Below are 21,797 nucleotides of genomic sequence, written 5' to 3'. Positions count from 1 at the left end.
CAGGAAGCTCAGCCGTTCTCAGTGAATAGCATAAAGACCAGCAAGAGGAAGCTGCTGGAGTTCACGGAGGAAACCTACGAGACAGATGGAAGTCACAAAACAATTCTCCTATGAACTCCAAAAAGGATCAGTCTGAAGACTTGAGTTATGTTCCGGATCTTCTCTGTCTCTGACCCAAAGGCATTCTTCCTCCAACTCTTGCCAGTAACCTGACCTTGGTTAAAAAAACCCTGGTCGCAATGGCTTCAGCGCTTAATGTGAGCCAGTTTTGCAACATGGATGTGAGAGGGGAAGAATGATGAGGATCACTGAAAAACCTGTTTAAGACAATGCGGCTCGAACAACCTGACAGCGGTAGAAAGTGGCAGAACTTCTACGTGTGAAGACGGAACAGTAGCTCAGTGATGATGGAAACACAAGCTTTGCATGCAGAAGCTCCCAGTTAAAGGTTTCTTAGGCATTAGGACAGCGAAGACCCATCTAAGCCAAGACCACAAAGAGTCTCTGCCAATCAGAGGAGACCCTACTAGGTCACATGGACCAAGCATCTGACTCAGCACAATGCGGTTTTACATGTCAAGATCAAACCATGGTCAGGGTCACCGAATCCCGTAAGCAGGGGTCATTTTGTAGAAAAGGAGGTGCCAGAGATCATCAGCAGAACTCATTTGCATATGTCACACACCCCTGACATCACAGGAAGGTGTACTAAATTATATAACTTAAAATGCTTCTTGAATTATAATTTCCATAATAAAACCTTACTCCCATCATACTTTTTAAATTACTTTCTCCTATGTGGCCGCAGTGGCATGATGACAATTTTCCATCTGTCTGCTTGATGTGTTTTGGTTGTTTCCCCACTTTTTGTGGGGAAAAATGCTAGAAAATTTGCCAAATCTTAGTTCAGCAAAATTCTTACAGGGGGTTTGAACGATGGAGTCCAGAAGCAAGTATTTGGGGGTGGGGGAGGTTGAAGAAAGAAAGAACACAATACAATGTAGAGGTTTTGAAGCCCTGCTCTGTGAGCTCCTGCCCAAAATGAACATGATTAGATTAGATTAGATAATTTTATTTATATCCCGCCCTCCCCGCCGGGGCAGGCTCAGGGCGGCTAACAGTAACAGTAACATTCCATTGTATAAAAACAAGGTTACATTCAACATTAAAATTCTAATAGATTTAAAATTAATTACAGTTATAAAAGTGCTAATGCTATTGCTATTTGTTCTTTATTATGATGGCGGTATCATTAGTACTTAATTTTCTACATCATCGAAAGCCAGTCGGAAGAGGAAAGTCTTGCAGGCCCTGCGGAATTGTTCAAGATCCCGCAGGGCCCGCATTTCCTCTGGAAGTTGGTTCCATAAGCTCGGGGCCACAGAGGAGAAGGCCCGATTGCGGGTGCATTGCAACTTCACCTCTCTTGGTCCGGGGATAGTCAGCAAGTTTTTTCCAGCTGACCTCAGTGCTCTCTGGGGTTCATATAGGGAAAGACGGTCCCTGAGGTAGACAGGTCCTCGACCATATAGGGCTTTAAAGGTAATGACCAGCACTTTGTAACGAACCCGGTATATAACTGGCAGCCAGTGCAGCTCGCGCAGCCCAGGCTGTATGTGCTCCCATTTAGGGAGCCCCAACAGAAGCCTGGCCGCTGCGTTCTGCACCAGCTGCAGCTTCCGGGTTCGGTACAGAGGCAGCCCCATGTAGAGGGCATTACAGTAATCCAGTCTCGAGGTGACCGTTGCGTGAAGTACCGTTGCCAGATCTTGGCGCTCTAGGAAGGGAGCCAACTGCCTTGCCCGCCTCAGGTGGAAGAAGGCTGACTTGGCAGTGGCTGCAATCTGGGCCTCCATTGATAATGAAGGCTCCAGTAAAACTCCCAGACTCCTAACCCGGTGCGCCGCTTTCAGCGGCGCCCCGTCGAAGACCGGAAGAGGTGTTTCCCCTTCCCGGGCGCCCCGACCCAGACAAAGGACTTCTGTCTTCGCTGGGTTCAATTTCAGCCCGCTCCTCCTCAACCACATTGCCATGTCCTGCAGGGCCCGGTCTAGATTCTCAGGGACGCAGTCAGGCCGGCCGTCCATTAGCAGATAGAGTTGGGTGTCATCTGCATATTGATGGCACCCAAGTCCGTATCTCCTGGCAATCTGGGCAAGAGGGCGCATGTAGATATTGAATAATATTGGTGAGAGAACTGCCCCCTGAGGCACTCCACAGTCCAGTGTGCGCCTCCGGGACCGCTCGCCACCAATTGCCACCCTTTGTCCCCGATCCTCGAGGAAGGAGGAGAGCCATTGTAAGGCAGACCCCCTCACCCCTATATCGGCGAGGCGGCGGGTCAGTAGCTGATGGTCGACCGTGTCGAACGCGGCCGACAGGTCTAACAACATCAGCACCGCCACACCGCCCCGATCCAGATGCCGTTGGAGATCGTCTACCAGGGCGACCAGTACTGTCTCCGTCCCATAGCCCGGGCGAAAGCCGGACTGGCAAGGGTCTAGGATGGAAGCGTCATCCAGAAAGCTCTGCAACTGCGACGCCACTGCCCTCTCAATTATTTTACCTAAAAACGGTAAATTAGAGACCGGTCGGTAGTTTGCCAATTCGGCCGGATCTGCTGTAGTTTTTTTCAGGAGGGGTCGGACCAAAGCCTCTTTCAGGGATGATGGAAAACGCCCCTCTGAGAGGGATCTATTTATGATGTCCCGTAAAGGATATTCAAGCTCCCTCAGGCAAGATTTAATTAGCCAGGAGGGGCATGGGTCCAGATCGCAAGTTGTAGGGCGCGCAGAGGAGAGGATTCCGTCAACTTCCTCCAGGCTGAGCGGGTCGAAATGATCCAGAGTTAAATCAGAAGACAGGCAAGGGGCCTCGGGCTCATGTACTGTATCTAAGGTGATGGGCAGGTCCTGGCGGAGCGACGTGATTTTGTCTGCAAAAAATTTCGCAAAAGCCTCACAGCCTATTTCTAATTCTCTTACGTTTGGTCTGCCTTGGGGCAGAGTAGTTAAGTGTCCAATTATTTTGAATAATTGTGCCGGGCGCGAATTTGCAGACGCAATCTTGGCCGCAAAGTACTTCTTCTTTGCGGCCTTGACTGCCATCTCATACGACCTCATAAGCGTTCTGTAGGATGTTCTCGCCGCTTCGCCACGAGTGCGCCGCCACTGCCTCTCTAGTCGTCGGAGTCCTTGTTTCAACCGGCGTAGCTCCAGGGTATACCAAGGAGCCAGCCTTGAACGAGGGCGCAGAGGACGTCGAGGTGCGATCTCGTTGATTGCCCCAGATAGCCGGTCTTGCCAGGCATCAACCAGGGCGTCAAGGGAATCACAAGGGGGCCAAGGATCCCGAAGAGCCGTTTGGAACCGTTCCGGGTCCATCAGGCTCCGCGGGCGAGCCAAAATAGGCTCTCCGCCCTTACAGGGTTGTGGTAGCGTCTCCATACGAGCCTTGAGGGCTAAGTGATCCGACCATGGTATCGCCTCCGTTGCGATTTCGTTCACTTTAATCCCGGCCGCAAAGATCAGATCTAATGTGTGCCCCGCCTGATGCGTGGGAGTCGTAACAAATTGGGAGAGTCCTAGTGTCGCCATGGAAGACACTAGGTCCATCGCCTGAGTGGAAGCCGCGTCATCGGCGTGGACATTGAAGTCGCCCAGGACCAGAAGCCCCGGGCACTCCAACGCCCAGCCGGACACCGCCTCCATCAGGGATGGTAAGGCGCTGGCCGGTGCGTTAGGCGGACGGTACACCAGCCAGATCGCCAACCTCTCCCCGACATCCAACGCAAGGCCGACACATTCAACACCATCGATCTTTGGGGCCGGGAGGGCCCTGAAGGAGTAAGCCTCCCGTATGAATATCGCCACCCCGCCCCCCCGCCCGCTAATCCGCGACTGGTGGAAGACCGAGTAACCTGGGGGGGTCATCTGGGAGAGTGCCATTGTCTCTCCCTCTTGAACCCAGGTCTCGGTCACGCAAGCCAGGTCTGCATCCTGCCGAAGCAGGAAGTCCTTAATGGTCTCGATCTTATTGTTTATAGACCTGGCGTTGCATAACACCAGTGTCGGACGCGGGCAATTTCTCTTGGTCCCCCTACTTGTCACCGTTGGGATGGGAAGTAGACTAGAAGGGGGCCGAGCACTGTTTTGTCTCTGTCTCCTTCTCTCATATATCCGTCCATTCCCACCGTCGTATCTTCCCCTCCCCAGGAGCACTGGAATCCCCTGACCAGTCATCCCGAGCCTATTCTTTGATGGTTATGTTAGATTCAGCTGGCTAATTTACAAGCACAGCACAGATCCCCAGCACAGATCCCCAGCCCACCCCCGTCCTCAGTTCCTAACTGTCCAGATCACCAAAACTTTCCTAATTGATCAGTAGATAGATAATTCTTACTTAGCACAGTACTGAAAACCTAATTCTTAAATTTAAAGTGCTAACATGCGTAAGTAATCAATAAATTAATAATCAATAAATTAATCAATAATTAATAAATTAATAAATCAACATGGAAGCCAACCTTGCATACTCACATGACTTTCAAACATGTGTCACTCTAACAGCAGTGCTCAATGATGCCGTGCTCGAATTCTTAAAAAAAGATGGGATTTAATTGGCAGGACTGGGAGAGAGCACCCTCACCAAGATCCCCCCAACGAGGATGTAAAAAACTAGACCTTCCTCATGCATCGTCTTCAGCAGCCCCCCATTTTTAAAGCCGATCCTCGCAGTGAGGACTAGAAACTAGGGCTAAAATTAATTTCAAGTTGGCACTTCAGAGAGCACTTCGGTCAGGATCACAAAACCTGCTCTCAAACCCTGGCTTTAAAGAGGCCAGGCTCACGACGACCAGAGCCAGGGCCTTTTCTGTTGTAGCTCCATGCTGGTGGAACGAGCTCCGTGAAGAGGTTAGGGCCCTGGGAGAGCTCGCACTGTTCCGCAGGGCCTGTAAGATGGTGCTCTTCCCCCCAGGCATTTATTAATTAAGAGCACAGGCTACAACAGACCTCGGAACAGCTGGACCACCTCTAGCATGGACCTAAGATCTGTTTCTACACACAACATCCAGCTGGAACCAGCAGAACAGCAAAACGTGATATAAAAACAGATTCAGCAGGACCCATCTTATCAAGCAGATTGCCATCCAAAGATCAATAAAGCACCTGAAATGTTTTGATTTTTACGATTTTAGGTTTTTATGTCTTTTAATGTACTTTTTAAATTCGTGTGTATACATGAACATGTAAGCCGCCCTCAGCCTGCTCTGGCGGGGAGGGCGGGATATAAATTTAACTAACTAATTAACTAAATAAATAAATAAAATCCTCGGAGGGATTTTGCTGGCCTCGCTTTTTAAGAAGTACTGCTAATAAAAATTCTTCTAAATAAACCAGATTTTATTTTGGTTCTAGCCCTCATCGACTGAAGTGATCCTCTGAAGAGGTGCAAAGACGCCATCAACGCCATAACGCCGCAGGCTTCAATTCACAACATAATGCAGATTCCCATTAGCAGTTCTGTGAAATGGATTTTAATCCGTGGTGCTGTGAAATGCTTTCGGCGGTTCCGTGGTGCTGTGAAATGCTTTCGGCGGTTCCGTGGTGCTGTGAAATGCTTTCGGCGGTTCCGGCAAAAGGGTCAGACAACAGCCTAGGCCGGGGGTGTCGAACTCGTTTGTTACGAGGGCTGGAACTGACATGATTGAGACCTTGTTAGGCCAGCCCATGTTGAGCTGGGCCACGTGTGCACCTATTTAAGATTAGGTAGCAGAGATATAAACTTTTTAAAGGACACAAACAGGACAAAAGGTTTTTTTTAAAAAAAACTTAAAATAAAACATGCTTAAAACATTAGCATTTGTTGGTCTTAAAGGTGCTTTAATTGTATTTCTCCAGGGGTCCAAGGAACTGGGCAAAGAAAGCTCTGGCTCTTTCGCTCCCTTCCCAGGGGAGCCTCAACCAATGGAGAAAACCGAGGTTTTGTTCTGTAGCTCCTGTGTGATTGAGCAAGCCTTGAAAAGCAAATTGAGATGCAGAAGGAAGCAAGCAAGAGAGAGGAAGAAGGAAGTAGACAAGACCTAGTTGCTCAGAGGCCTGATAGGAGCCCTCTGGGGGGCCTGATTGGCCCCGAGCAGCATGTTTGACACCCCAGGCCTAGGCTAACATGGCATTTGCATCCCTGCTGAACCCACTCCTGTTCCCCCCCACCTTTTCCAAAGAACTAGAAAAACAAGTGTCACCATTTCTTTGAAAGAGGGAAGAGAACATGCAAGAGTTCTGCAAGAGGATCGAAACCAGCCAAGTAAGTAGATGCGCAGGAGTGCGAGACAAGCTCCTCTGAAAAGGAGACTGCCCCCCATGGACTCCAGACCCCGACTCTGGAGAGGGAAGCAGCAGTCTCTCATACCACACTGAACTTTGCATGGGACCGGGAGGCGGGGGGGGGGGGGGGCTGCCACCTTGAAAGCCAAGAGCAATACAAAGAACACCTCCTCCCACAAGTCTTCCGGCGCATGCAAAGGGCTTGGGGAATCAGCGGCAACTACAAATTGCAGTTCGTTAACAAGCCAGGGCAAATAAAAATGCAGCGTCTTGTGCAGCGATTGTGGTTTTTCTTTTTTAAAACGCGCACGCGCGCACTCTCTCTCCGCCTTTTCACCAAAAACGTTTTGAAGGAAGCTTCAAGATGTAATCACCAAGGTCAACAACAAAAACAGAACTGCAGCAAGTCAAGCAAGTCTATTATTAAAAGCAGCACACAGAAGGAATCTAATCCAATTTATAACCAAAGCAGATGTTGGCGTTCAGGTCTGGAGAGTGTCCCCCTTGTCCCAAACTGCCGTTCTAACGGCCAAATTGCCGTTCCACCAGCCACCCCCTTTTCAGACAGGGGTCCTTGCCGATACACCGAAGAAAACGTACAGTTCGCTGAAGTGCCAAAGTTGCCAGTGGAGATAGATCCAGGTGGGCAGCCGTGCTGGTCTGAAGCAGCAGAACAAAGTAGGAGTCAAGTTACACCTTTAAGACCAACACAGTTTTATTCGGAATGTAAGCTTTTGTGTGCTAAAAGCCCACTTCATCAGACAACAGGATGGAATGGCAAGTAGTCTGCATACTAACTCACTGCCCGCTTTCTCTATATTTAGGTCTGCTTGCCATTCCATCCTGTTGTCTGATGAAGTGGGCGTCTAGTACACAAAACATTCTGAATAAGAACATAAGAAGCCGTGCTGGATCAGGCCAATGGCCCATCCAGTCCAACACTGTGTCACACAGTGGCCAGTATATGTGTGTGTGTACACACACACACATATACACACTGTGGCTAATAGTCACTGATGGACCTCTGCTCCATGTTTATCCAATCCCCTCTTAAAAGTGGCTATGCTTGTAGCCGCCGCCGCCTCCTGTGGCAGTGAATTCCACATGTTAATCACCCTTTGGGTGAAGAAGTACTTCCTTTTATCCATTTTAACCTGTCTGCTCAGCAATTTCATTGAATGCCCACGAGCTCTTGTATTGTGAGAAAGAGAAAAGTACTTCTTTTCTCTACTTTCTCCATCCCATGCATAATCTTGTAAGCCTCTACCATGTCACCCCGCAGTCGACGTTTCTCCAAGCTAAAGAGCCCCAAGCGTTTTAACCTTTCTTCATAGGGAAAGTGTTCCAAACCTTTAATCATTCTAGTTGCCCTTTGTTGGTCTTAAAGGTGCAACTTGACTCTTGCTCTGTTGCCGGTGGAGAGACCCTCTGTAACGTCACAGGGGAGTCTCTAACCGGAGCACATCAGAAGGTGCAATCAAGTGGAACTTGCATGAACTAAAGGGGCTGATTCCCAGAACCACAGATGCACTGGAACACTGCGCTCATTCATTAGCTAAAACTTTTTAACAACTATGGGGGGGTGTATCATCTGCCCCACAGTATCATGACAAATCAATTCAAACAGAAGCCATCTGAGTTATATTTAGAGCGGTATTTAAATTGTTTTAATATTGTAATGTTTTAATAATGTTTTATTATCATAATGTGAATTGTCATCCAATTGTGACTGTTGTTAGCCGCCCTGAGCCTATTTGGGGAGGGCAGGATATAAGTGCAATAAAAAAATAAATAAAACACCCACACACGGGGGGGTGGGGAGTAGATCTGTACATGCTTAGAGATCTGGGATGACAGCACTTTTTGTATCGTTCTGGTATATTTTTACACCAGACCAAGAAGGCTGAGGGCAACTCTTCTCCAACCAGCCCTCACCTCGGGAGACTCTTTGAAGTCACCCTTGCGCTGTCCTTTTATGATAGCCACGCCTTTGTAACCACCTCCACTTCAGTGCTGTGGCAACATCTGGTTAGCGCAAGGCGGCTTTGTGGTGGCACAATCTGCAAATGAGTACAGAGCTGTGGGACAAAACTTTCACCCGGTTCTGCTGCAGTGGAATGGGTGTATGCGTGTGTGTGTGTGAAGAAAGGCAGACACTTTGCTTAGCCCGCCCACCTGACTTGAGGTGAGGAGGGGCAGTGCGTGAGAAGGGGAAGTGCTACCTCTCCATAAGTGTCCAATGACAGACCTGGGCACCACCAAAGAGCCAAAATTCTGCTGAAGACAGCCCTCTGGTTACGCCTGCTAAAGGGTACAACGTGCAATGTCACTTAACAATGTTGCCTTTTGCTGAAGTGTACAGCAAGATGGGTCATGTGTTACAGTAGACCGGAGAGGCCGTGGGCAAGTCTCTATCCTCGACAGAAATTACGTGGGCTAGCCGCTCGGGAAGCTGGAAGAAGAAGGGCGAAAGGCAAACGAAACCAGAAGTCGAGGCACGCTCGTCATTGTGTCGACGCAGCCGTCTTGTGTTTCCCTGAACAGCACAGCGATTTTCCAGTGACGTTTCTGGCATTTCTGATCTCCAAGGCACTGATGATACCTCCTGCCCTTGGGCCAAGGTTTACAGCGTTTACCCAAATGCAAGACTAGGCGTCCCCCCCACCAAGTATACTAAAGAGGGGATTGCCTTGGATTTAAAATAAAGGTAAAGGTAGTCCCCTGTGCACGCACCAGTCATTTCTGACTCTAGGGTGATGCTGCATCACGCCGTTTTCATGGCAGACTTTTTTATGGGGTGGTTTGCCATTGCCTTCCCCGGTCATCTCCACTTTCCCCCCAGCAAGCTGGGGACTCATTTGACCGACCTCGGAAGGGTGGAAGGCTGAGTCAACCTCGAGCCGGCTACTTGAGCCCAGCTTCCGCCAGATCAAACTCAGGTCATGAGTAGAGACCTCAGGGACTGAAGTACTGCAGCTTTACCACTCTGCACCATGTGGGGCCTTGTATTTACACACAAGCTACTACTGTGTCCAATACTAAATTTTTGTGTCCTTTTTGGGGGGTAAGGGTCTCCTTGCATTCAAGGTAATCTTCCCCTTAAGTAAATATAGCAGTGTGTGCCACAGCCTTCATGCCTAGTTTACCCCATGAAGAAATGCCCCAGAGCGGCAGCAAAGTGTATTCTGAAGCAGAGACACCCATGACTGGAGAGAAGGGGGGGAGCATCTTTCTTCTTCCACCCCCACCCCCCTCCCCAAGTATGACTGGCCACTTGCTCTCAGGCAGCACATTTCTAATATGCAAACGCCTGAAGCTGCCTTTAACCAAGACCAGAACACCCGTGGGCCCATTCAGTAGGAGTGCCGGGTCCGACTCGGGAAATATCTGGGGACTCTGGGGGTGGAGCCAGGAGCAAGGTTGTGACAAGCAGAACTGAACTCTGAAGGGAGTTCGGGCCATCACATTTAAAGGGACCGCATGCCTTTTAAATGCCTTCCCTCTAATGGAGGATGGGGCACCTTCCTCACAGAATTGGACCCCCCGGTCCAATCTTTTTTAAACTTGGAGAGAGACACCAGAAGCTATGCTGAAAATTTAGTGCCTCTATTTTAAAAAAAAAAAAGCCCCCCCCCCCCGAGTCCCAGATACCCACAGATTAATTCTTCATTTCACCCTATGAGGACTGGTCTCCACAGGGTATAATGGAGTGCCCAGCAGACAATTCCACCCCCTCCCCGCTTTCATCTAACCCTGAAGTGGGAGGAAGGCCTCCAAACCAGGGATCTCCTGCCCTCAACTGGAGATTGGCAACTCTACCATCCAGACTAGAATCAGCTTTCGGATGAGACGGTGACTTTCCATGGACTCAAACAGTGGCCCCAAGATCCACCAACAGAAGGTTGCCAGGGATCAGACCCTCTGAGGTCTTGCACACGTAAGGTGGGTGCCCTAACACTCAGTCACAACCTCTCCCCTACATATAGTTCTATGTGCCTGATGTTTCACCCTGGTTTGCCAGAAATAAAGCAAAACCAAAAGTGTAAGCGCAGAAGGGCTTCAGTGCCATTTTACACACCTAACTGGGACAGGGATGCCATCTAGTGGTTGTTACAAACCACTAGGTTGGGTTTTTCTTGGACTGCGATGTAGTTCAAAGACCTCTAGCGTGATCCTTCATCCCAGTGAGTTCACGGTGACACCGAGTGGGGGACTGCAGCACTACACTTTCTGCAGAATTAGTGGAAGCAGCTGAGGACGTACTTGCATTTCACTGCAAGGGAGCCTCTAAGGAAAAACAGCCAGCGTGGGGCAGTGGTTAAGAGGACTGGACTAGGATTCAGGAAAACCAGGTTTGAATCTGTACTGACATGGAAGCTTGCTGGGTGACCGTGAGCCAGTCACGGACTCTCAGCCTAACCTATTTTATCAGCAAAAAAAGTGAACCCACAGCAGTACAGAAAGAAACAAAGCAACTGCGTGCAAACAAACAAAATTATATGCATGTTTTTGTAATGCTGACAAATTACTCCATCTTCCTTTGAGAACACACGCATAGCTGGTCTTGAGGACAAAAGGAGATTGAGGAAGAATCGCACTGCTACAGGACCAACCCTAAATCAGACTTTTCCCTGCAGCCGCTGTGGCCGGACCTGCCTGTCCCACATTGGTCTTGTCAGCCACCAGCGAGCCTGCAGCAAACGTGGACTATTGCACCCTTCTTAAATCTTCGTTCGCGAAGCCAAGCCGAGAGAGCGAGAGAGAGACAAATTACTCCATCAAAATCAAGGGATGAGTCTAATAAATAACAATAGTCCATCAGTTTCTACTGGGATCAAACACAACCTCCAAAAGCTGCTCAAACGCAGGACTTCACTCCACCATGAATTTTCACTTCCAAATGAAGAATTAATTCACTTGTACACTAGTACATAGTCACTTGTACATATACCCAATGATGATGGTAAACTTAAGTAAATATTCCTCTGGGTTGCAATGCTTCTGGATTTGACACTTCCTCTCCACGCTCCCGGTAGCTTGAAGATGGCGTTTCACAAAGCATGGTTTTCCCCTTAAGAAACTTGTGCCTTAAGAAACTTCTTGCCTATAAGCAAGTCTGAAGGTTGTAGAATGCTGGGCCTGTCTGTTCTTGAAGCCAACTCCACAAATGGTACTACACTTTTGAGACGGTGATAGCTGAAGATAGATTCAGGTGGGGTAGCCATGTTTGGTCGGAAGCAACAGAACAAAGTTTGAGTCCAGTGGCATCGTTAAGACCTGCTCAATTTAATTCTGAGTATAAGCTTTTGCACGCAGGCACATGAAAGCTTATACCCAGAATTAAATTTTGTGGGTCTTCTTCCTAGCAGCCCACAACGCTGTTTTATTTAGCACCCTCTGGATCACTGCTGGAAAGAGACTGTGTCAAAAGCCGAGCAGCCGTATTTTGACATTACATCTCTCTGAGACTGCAGTCCTGACAAAACCCAGATTTGGCATTCTGTGTATCAGCCGCTCATCTGCCTGTCCAGTTAACAGTGGCCAACAGCAGTCCAGCAATCCTGGGGAGACAGGAGTTAAGGAACGCAGCCAGGAAACAGGCCCAAACCCACAATGCCAGAACTTGGAGAATTATGACTGGATAAAGGATAGAGGAGAACAGCCAGAACAACCTACTGAGAACTGGGATGCTGGGGAGGTGCCATAACCCTTTGTTCTCTCTCTTTTTTTAAATTGCAAATACAGAATGGCTGAAAACAGATGGCTGGTTTGGGGCGGCTTCAAGCCACCCTGGAAAGAGCTGGCCAAAAACACAGTGCCCCGGAGCTTCTGGAAGGTTCTTGGGAAAGTGGCAGGCCAGGCTCATGCGTCCAGTCCATGGCTCCCCGGGCACTTCCTGGCCTTCCAGATGGCCGAGGAGGTGCCTTGGAGGCACCCAGTGAAAAGGCACTGCTTTCAAAATGATGCCTTTTTGAGCCAGCTCCCAGCAAGCTGGGGGCGGTATGGGGACTGGAGGCAGATGTGCGTGTGTGGAAGTGTTTTTTGGTCCGCCTGCCCCCTGTCCTAGTGGGTCGGCTTTAAACACCTGTCTAGTCTCACCCAAAGAGACATAAAAATGCGGGGGTGGGGGGGTAGTTTCTTTTATCTCAAGATTTAAGATGTGGTGTTAGCTTATTAGCCAGAAGGAAGCACTACAGAGCTATGATATGTGCGGGAGGAGACGGAAGCAACCCTGATATTTATTGAAGTATTTAGATCACGCACGTTCCCTCATGGCTCAAGGCAGCTCACAAAATAGAATTTAGGCCATCCTTCTGGACTGAACGCTAACATGTAAGCATTATACAAATCCCAATCTACTGAGCAAAATCCACTGAAGGGAAGACATGCTTCCAAGACGAGATTGGGCATGCTTACACTACTCACAGTTGTGTGTTTAGGGGGACAGAAAAGGCCATCTTCACAGAACAAGGATGTTCACTGCCTAAAACGTTTGCTTACGTTTCCACCCTCTATTGGTTGCCATAGTATGTTTGAAAATGTACGGGCAACATTCTTCTGAATCTCAGAAACGGAAGTATTTGCTGGATAAGATTTCAGGGATGGGAGGGCAGGGCTTTCAACCTGTCTCGCTATCCCAATTTGCAGGGTGGGGGGGCAACCAATGGCCAAGGCCATTGCCAGGATTTTAAAAGTCATGGGGCACCCTTTCCAATACACTGCGGGGCTTGCCGCTTCTCAGCAGCTTTCTAGGGTAGGGTCAGTACCTGGAGGCTCTGAATGTGGCCAAGTCGAGGCAGCAAACCTTAAAACTTTGGGCTGAAGAAGGGACTGCACCTTGCGTGCTAGCAAGGGGGTTTCCTTCCACCTCCCTCTCTCCCGCCTTGGCACTTTGCAGCCAGGAGCTCCATCCGTCCCCCCTCCCCGGCCCATTCCACGTGGCTTCCTCTGCCTCCCTCCTCTCCGCCTGCTGCTTTTGCTGCTGCACTGCACTGTGCCCTGCTCAGCTCTCCTGGCTCCGGCTGCCACTAGTGACGCTTCGCTGGCTCAGTCATGGCCAAAAGGAAAAAATGGAAAAAGACTGTGCCGGAGGCCCCCCCGGAAGTCAGGGGGCAATGCCCCCACAGGCCTGCCGATGGCAGAGGGGACAATTGGGAAGCCCCACCCAACTCCTCCCAATCTCACCCTCCAGGATTCCCTGAGCTCTTAGAGACCGGAGCAGGCCAAGTCCTCAGTCTCTCTTTCCCCATTTAACAGACTCTCACTTGCTCTCCACTGGCTGTCTATCCTGGAGCATGCTCAGACTATTATTGAAAAGGGAGCCATCCAGCCAGTTTCACTAATTAGACCAAACAACTGGATCTAACACACCCAATCCAAATTTTGAGCATCATGCTCAAAATTTGGGGGAGGGGGGGGTTTGGTGGAAATGGGGGCGGGGTTGGTAGAAAAATGGGAGGTTGGTAGAAAAAACCCAGCAGGAGCTCATTTGCATATTAGGCCACACCCCTGGCCTGGGAATACATGGCTGCCACATGCCGGATTGGACCAGCCAGACCCCTGCGCAGCCCAGGTGGAGCTCCACTCCTATGGGCTCCTGCAAGAAAAAAAGCCCTGTGCCTAAGCCTTGTGGATTCCCCCATCTCCTACCATCAAGCTGTGATTCCCTCCCTCATTTCCTGTAGGAAGCCAAACCTTGGTTAATATCTAAGCCAATCTAAAGGCAAATCCCAGTTTGTCTCAGAAAGGGATTATAGCATGTGAAGGGAGAGGGACTGGGAGAACAGAAGCCTAAAGCGTGGTCACATAATGCCAAAGTCTGATTCACAATAAAAGCTAGAGAACTTGAGCAAAATATAAGGCAGATCAGCTTAAACCACACCCTTTATTCAGGACACAGAATTTTGCTTCTCTTGTTGCAGAATTCAGGCTCTTTCTGCACTTTAAAAACAGAATCTTCCAAGAACAGAAACCCCTGGTGTTATTAAGTAACAAACACACACACACACATTTTTGCTTACCAAATAGAGCAGAAAGGTATGAAGACCTGTTCCAAGTCCAACCGAGGACAGAATGCCTAAGCCTACCCAGTAGGCACACCATAAGAATTTTTTCTCCATATATCGCACATACTGTGAAGGAGAGAAGAAAATGAAGTTTGCATAAGAAAGCAGAAAAGTCCATAACATCAAACAAAGCAAAAATGGTTTTCTACATAGTTGTGAAACGCCAGACCAAGGGGTGGGGAAGGAGGATGGATAACTAGCCAGAATTTGGCACCCTAAGAACACATCATGGAGAGAGTAGCAGGTGGGTAAGCTGTAGGACAAAAATCCAAGTCCAGGGTACAAAATATCCCAGTATATAAGCTTCTGTGAGTCAAAGCTCTCACTTCATCATTTACAAATGGTATCTGATGAACTGAGCTTCGACTCATGGGAGCTTCTATTCTGGAAGGTTTTGCTGGTCTTTAAGACGCTACTGGACTCAAAACATGGACAGAGTCCTCCAAAGCCCCGGTCAGCCACTTGTTTCCTGAACGGCTAGCCCATGAATGGAATGAGGTCTGGCCAGGCAAGGGTTCTAATCCCCACCCGTTCAGTACGGCCTGCGGCCAACACTCTCTGAGCCCTTGTTTCGCTTCTAGCTTGGCAAACACAGAAGGGGAAGCGGCAGCCCCCACAGGGCCCAGGAACGGGCAATGCCAGATCCCAGTAAATCGCAAATTCGACAGTGGGCACAGGCAATCCCAGTTTTGGTGTAAATGAGTTGGGGGGAGGGAAGTAAAAAAAAAAAGAGGTAAAAGTAGCCCCCTGTGCAAGCACCGGTCGTTTCCAACTCTGCGGTGACGTCGCATCACGATGTTTTTACGGGAGACATTTTTACGGCAGACTTTTTTACAGGGTGGTTTGCCATTGCCTTCCCCAGTCATCTACGCTCTCCGCCACTACAGCAAGCTGGGTACTCATTTTACCGACCTTGGGAGGATGGAAGGCTGAGTCAACCTCGAGCTGGCTACCTGAACCCAGCTTCCACCGGGATCGAACTCAGGTCGTGAGCAGGGCTTGGACTGCAGTACTGCAGCTTTACACGTACAAAGAAGTGATATACTCATGCGTGTAACAGCTGCATGACCCAGCTCTTTTGATAGGTGGGATAAAGACTAAAAACAGAGCTTCAGGTGAAAGTGAATTACCTTCTTATCTGGTGTTCCCTAGTGAAACTCTGCTGAACTCCATGGTTCAGATATCAGCTCTGCCAGGAACTCACCAAATGACTTCCTGATAAACAACTTGCTCTCAGCCTCCAATCTGGGAATATTAAGGGCTTCACCAAACAGGGTTGTTCCTAGCACTGGAACAATGCGGACTGGATTTAGCAGGCAAGAACTGTGCTCAACACTGGGGGGCAGGGAGGGGGGGGGGGAGAGAGGGATAAGAGTCTGGACCAAGGGTTCCCAACATGGTGCCCGTGGGCAACATGGCATCCATCAACACCTGTTTCCTGGGGCCTCCGAAGAGGTTTCAGAAAGTGGGTGGGACTTTTCCCAGCAAAGCTTCTGATTAGCCACTGGAGATCTGATTGACTGCACCATTTTTAAAAAAAAAAATATTGCTTTGGCAACAGCTGTTGCCACAGCACAAGGTTTTTCACTGTGGGACTGAAGCTGTGGCAGCCACTTTGTGGCTGACTCCACCTCTTGCGGCAGCCATTTTATGGCTGGCTCCGCCTCTTGTGGCAGCCATTTTGGGGCTGTGCCCATCACAGCTTGTCAGAAGCCCAGAAGCACCCACAGGTTCAAAATGGTTGGGAATGCTTGGTCTAAGCTGTGATGTAATGCTTAAAAGTGGAGGTCTGAACACGTTACTCAGCATGATCGCAAAGCCAGGCACTCTCTCCCCTACCCTTCACGATGTTCATGTAAGAACGTAAAGAGGAGTCTGTCCTTCTCTCTCTGGCCCTCAAGTGACAGGGTTTACAAAACAGACAGGTGCCCAGGCAAGGTCAGGGACCCCCTGCTCATCTCCTAAGTCTGGAGAAGAAAGCAGCAGTTACCAGCAGTTGGAGAGCCAGTTTGGTGTAGTGGTTAAGTGTGCGGACTCTTATCTGGGAGAACCGGGTTTGATTCCCCACTCCTCCACTTGCACCTGCTAGCATGGCCTTGGGTCAGCCATAGCTCTGGCAGAGGTTGTCCTTGAAAGGGCAGCTGCTGTGAGAGCCCTCTCCAGCCCCACCCACCTCACAGGGTGTCTGTTGTGGGGGAGGAAGATAAAGGAGATTGTGAGCCGCTCTGAGACTCTTCGGAGTGGAGGGCGGGATATAAATCCAATATCATCTTCTTCTTCTTCTACCACAAGAAAGGTGTCTGCCACCAATTAAGGCATCCATGGACCCTCCAGCTGGCATCAGGATTGCTGCAAGAGGCATGCAAGACTCTTGGAACACTCAGAGGGCCTCAGACCAGTGCTAAGTATCACATTTACCTGTTGATGTGCTCCTTCAATATAATACGCAGATGTGAGAACCACAAGTAGCACTAAAAGAGACACCACGATACTTCGGCGGTGCCACAATCTGGGGGAGGAAAAGGAGGGGAAAAAAATCACTTTTTAGATACCCAGGGCTGGAAAAGGCCAACTATCAGCATTGGCTTTCAAATTATATCACCAGGACAGATCACATCCATACTCTTCGCGCCCCCCCCCCCTTCTTAACTAGCATCACTCCCAAATGACTAAATGGCAGAGAATGTTAGGAGAACTCTACTGGATTAGGCCAAACCCAGTGTCAGGAAGACTAGTGGTTTCCATACAAGAACCCCGCAGGGTCCATGAAGTTCTCTAGCTGGGCATGAAGGCAACAATGTTTTTTCCTAAGTTAGCCCCCAGCATCTGGTAATTAAAGGTATACTGCCTCTGTACAAGGAGGAGCCATACGATCACCATCTTCAAGAACTTGAAGGGCTGTCCTAAAGAGGATGGTGTGGAATTGTTTTCTGTGGCCCCAGAAGGTAGAACCAAAACCAGCGGGTTGAAATTAAATTAAGAGTTTCCGGCTCAACTGTAGAAAGAACTTCCTGAATGTTAGAGTGGTTCCTCAGTGGAACAGGCTTCCTCGGGAGGTGGTGGGCTCTCCTTCCTTGTAGGTTTTTAAACAAAGGCTAGATGGCCATCTGACAGCAATGAGGATCCTGTGAATTTAGGGGGAGGTGTTTGTGAGTTTCTTGCCTTGTGCAGGGGGTTGGACTGGGTGACCCTGGAGGTCCCTTCCAACTCTATGATTCTATGATTTAGCCAATGGCTGCTGATTGTCCTACTGACACATTTGTCCCATCTACCCCTTTGCAAAGAAGCCATCTGAGCTAGTGGCCAAAATCTCCTGGTAGCAAGTTCCACACGTTAATTATGCATTGCGTGAAGGAAGCGCTCCTTTTAGTTCACCCTCTGCTAACTGCCAACCGTTTTCATTGGGTGATCCCCAAACGTTTGCTGATCTGTCTCCATTGTGTTCCGTTTTAATCTTCTCTACGTTGCCACATCATCCCCTTCAGGCTTCCTCACACATCGCAGCCCTCTCTGTGCCGCTCTAAGGCCATCTTGAACAAGCCACTGCCGATACAACGAGCCACAGACTCGCAGCAAAGACTTGTGGCGGCTGCACCTGGTGACACAGATTCAGGCTGGTCATGGGGTCGGTCTGTGGCGGAAGAGCAAGACTCTCAAAAGCCTGTGCCCTGGAAGTCTTCTTGGCCTCTAAGGTGCAACGGGACTCAAACCTTGCACCCTAAAATCCACTAACTTGTGTTTTGAACATGGTCTAGCAAAGCTGTACTCAAAAGAGCTTTAGCGGGTGCGTTTAGTGCCGTCTATTCACTCCCGACACATGGTGACCCTATGAATTAACGATCTCCAACGCATCCTACCGTTAACAGCCTTTCTTGGGTCTTGCAGGCTGAGGGCCGAGGGCCTTGTGGCTTCCTTGATGGAGTCAATCCATCCCAGGATGGGTCTTCCTCTTTTCCTAGCATTGTTGTCTTGTCCAGTGGCTCTTGCCTTCTCATAATGTGACCAAAGTATGATCCTTAGGGTTTGTAGAATCTTTCGGGCTCAAGTGCCGTGTTCTACTGGAGAAAGTTTTCCTTCCAGACGTTTCGTTCTCAGCTGCGGAGGACATCCTCCGCAGCTGAGAACGAAACGTCTGGAAGGAAAACTTTCTCCAGTAGAACACGGCACTTGAGCCCGAAAGATTCTACAAACCCTAATGATGTTACCAGCCGTGAAAACCTGAAATCTTTGATAAAGTATGATCACCTTCGTTTAAACGTTTTAGTTCCTTGGGAGAGCACAGGCTTGAGTTGATCTCAAATGCACTTTATTTGTCTTAATAATTTTTTAATTTGGGGAGTGTGGCACAAGCCAAGCCCTAAAAGTTGGAAAGGATATGACGCCACAGGATATGAGCTCCTATATGGCCCATTGCCCGGGTGTGCCTCAGCCTAGTGAACCAGAGAACTGGCAGAAAGTGCAGCGTGGGGGGGAGGAAGGCAAGAGTTAAATCCCAACTGCACGCTATAACCAGAGCCTTGTTCTCATTGAAGCAAGTTAACTGGGGAGCAGTGGTAGAGCATCTGCTTGGTAAAGCAAAAGGTTCAATCCCTGGGATCTCCAACTAAGAAGGGTCCAGGCAAATAGCTGTGAAATACTTCAGCTTGAGACCCTGGAGAGCCGCTGCCAGTCTGAACATAAGCCATTTCAGATCAGGCCAATGGCCCATCCAGTCCAACACTCTGTGTCACACAGTGGGCAAAAAACCAAGTGCCATCAGAAGGTCCACCAGTGGGGCTAGAAGCCCTCCTACTGCGCCTCCACGCAAGCACCAAGAATACAGATCATTGCCCAAGACAGAGAGTTCCAACAATAGGTTGTGGCTAATAGCCACTGATGGACCTCTGCTCCATATGCTTATCCAATCCCCTCTTGAAGCTGTCTGAGTAGACAATACTGACTTTGATAGACCAAGGGTCTGATTCAGTATAAGGCAGCTTCATATGTTCATATGTTTTAACTTGTGCCTGGGCTGTACCACTTTATACTCCCATTGCAAAAGAAATAAGAGCAAAACCCTTGCATGTGGAAAGCTAGCATATCAGGGAGAAGGCAAGAACAAGACCCCGCTCCACAAGCCTCCTGACCCGGCAGCCCCACAACACCCTGTTTACCCAGAGGGCATGTGGAAGGCCCACCCATGAATTAAAAAAAACAGTCCTCCAAACAATGTAAAATTCACCTACGGAACTCATCGCCACTAGATGCTGAAAGCTGCCCTGATCCCGCCAGGGGAAGGCAGGATATAAATATGATGAAATAAAATAAATACAAATAAACAAGGGCTGCTGGGAGAAGACTGCAGAAGAAGACGACTGCAGATTTATATCCCACCCTTCTCTCTGAAACGGAGAAGCTTACAATCTCCTATATCTTCTTCCCCCACAACAGACACCCTGTGAGGTGGGTGGGGCTGAGAGGGCTCTCCCAGCAGCTGCCCTTTCAAGGACAACTCCTGCGAGAGCTATGGCTGACCCAAGGCCATTCCGGCAGGTGCGAGTGGAGGAGTGGGGAATCAAACCTGATTCTTCCAGGTAAGAGTCTGCACATTTAACCACTACACCAAACTGGCACGGACAGCTATTGGAAAGGGTTGTATAAGGACATAGTGGAACATTCATATGCCTCCTTCGCAGGCCCCGTTCACCCAAGGTGGCTAGCGGGCCAAAGTCAAAACTAACGAAGTTGATATGGACAAATTATGATAAACCACTTAAAATGGCCATAAAACAGCTAATTGCTAATTGCGACAGCCAAAAACACAAGTCAGATCCAGAGGCGTCCCGGCGGCCAGGCTGCTGGGGTGAGGAAGTGAGGATATGAGGAGGTCGCTCACAAATTTCCACATACCCCTCCAGGCATCTGGACCACCCCTATCAGAAAAGAGTTTACTGGGCTTGATCTAACATGGGTTTAAAGCTCATAGGCCTTCCTGTATAAAACACCCCGCTGTGCTTAATCTCAATCCATTCCATTGCCATTCTGCCAGAAATCTGTAAATTACTGTTTGAATTAAGATATGAACGTCAATTATTGAAACAAACAGCCAGGTAAGAAGCAAAGTCCTCTTTGCAGGCATGAACGCGGGTTCCACATAATCCAGAACTTTGCCCCGAGGGGGAAAACACTTAAACTCTTAAAGATGAAGTAACAAACCTCTGAACTCCTAATCAGCCTTAGAGGTAGCTCTACCCTGCTCGATTCAAAGCCCTTAAGGAATGCTTTAAGAAGGGCGCAGTTATTTCAACATCTGATTTGCTTCCACGCAGCAAGAAATTTCACACCGTGCGGAAAGCAGATTTGTGAGAGTTCAGATTAGGAATCTGCGATGTGGTGCCCCTGAGCACTGACGTGACAACCGGAGTTGCTCCTGGTGCCCACCCACGTGCTTTCTGAAAAGCTCCTCCCACCCCACCCCATGGCCAATCAACTGAGCAGCTGGGAGAGTCTTCCGCCCGACTCACTCAGAATTCCAAAGGCGACTACGCTCAGTAAGTTGGGGACCCAAGGTTTAGATCAGTGGCTCCCAACCTTTTTAGCACCAGGGACTGGTTTTGTGGAAGACAATTTTTCCATGGACCGGTGGGGGGCACGGCACTGGGGGTTTTGCTGCCCCAGGCTTCCCCCCCCCACCCGCACCCTGTCACTGCCCGCCATGGGGGGGGGTCTTTAAATGGGGGGAGGAGACTGAGGCTGTTTCTGCCGCCTCCCCACTAGGTGGCCAGATGAAGAAGATGAAGAAGAAGAAGATATTGTATTAATATCCCGCCCTCCACTCCGAAGAGTCTCAGAGCGGCTCAAATCTCCTTCACCTTCCTCCCCCACAACAGACACCCTGTGAGGTGGGTGGGGCTGGAGAGGGCTCTCACAGCAGCTGCCCTTTCAAGGACAACCTCTGCCAGAGCTATGGCTGACCCAAGGCCATTCCAGCAGGTGCAAGTGGAGGAGTGGGGAATCAAACCCGGTTCTCCCAGATAAGAGTCCGCACACTTAACCACTACACCAAACTGGCTCTACACCAAACTGAAGGCCAATCTGCCTCCCGCTCCCATTTAAAGACCCCCACCCGAGGCTGTGCTGTCTCGTTCATCTGCCTGGGTCCTGGGTGGGTGGAGGTGTCGTGGCACCTCTGCCTTGCTCCGCGGCCTGGCTGCTAGCAGGCCACGGACTGATGGTTGGGGACCCCTGGTCTAGATAAATGGGTTTAGGTAAAAACAGTGAACACCACCACTGTGATACTCAGGTCACGAGCAATTAACCGCCAGCAAAATGTTTATGGAGTTTGGTTTTTTAAAAGCAAAGACTGGCACACAGAACCTTCCTGTGAGAGCCAGGCTTTTCTGAAGTGACACTGGCTGAGATCCCC

The 21,797-nt window shown here is 49.4% G+C and overlaps 1 protein-coding gene across 2 annotated transcripts in view; it reads right to left on the bottom strand.

The window, feature by feature from the left end:
* Positions 1-21,797, bottom strand: part of VMP1 (vacuole membrane protein 1) — a 189,134-nt gene that overhangs the window by 134,643 nt on the left and 32,694 nt on the right. For both annotated transcript variants that reach the window (XM_060259219.1, XM_060259220.1), the window contains exons 4-5: positions 16,811-16,901; positions 14,348-14,458 (exon numbers count right to left, since the gene is read on the bottom strand). In XM_060259219.1, coding sequence (XP_060115202.1) covers positions 14,348-14,458; positions 16,811-16,901 — 202 coding nt within the window. The remainder of the gene's footprint in view (positions 1-14,347; positions 14,459-16,810; positions 16,902-21,797) is intronic.

The sequence above is a fragment of the Heteronotia binoei genome, chromosome 18, assembly GCF_032191835.1.
Source record: "Heteronotia binoei isolate CCM8104 ecotype False Entrance Well chromosome 18, APGP_CSIRO_Hbin_v1, whole genome shotgun sequence".
In the NCBI taxonomy this organism is placed as follows: Eukaryota; Metazoa; Chordata; class Lepidosauria; order Squamata; family Gekkonidae; genus Heteronotia; species Heteronotia binoei.
This window is presented reverse-complemented; position numbering and strand designations above follow the sequence as displayed.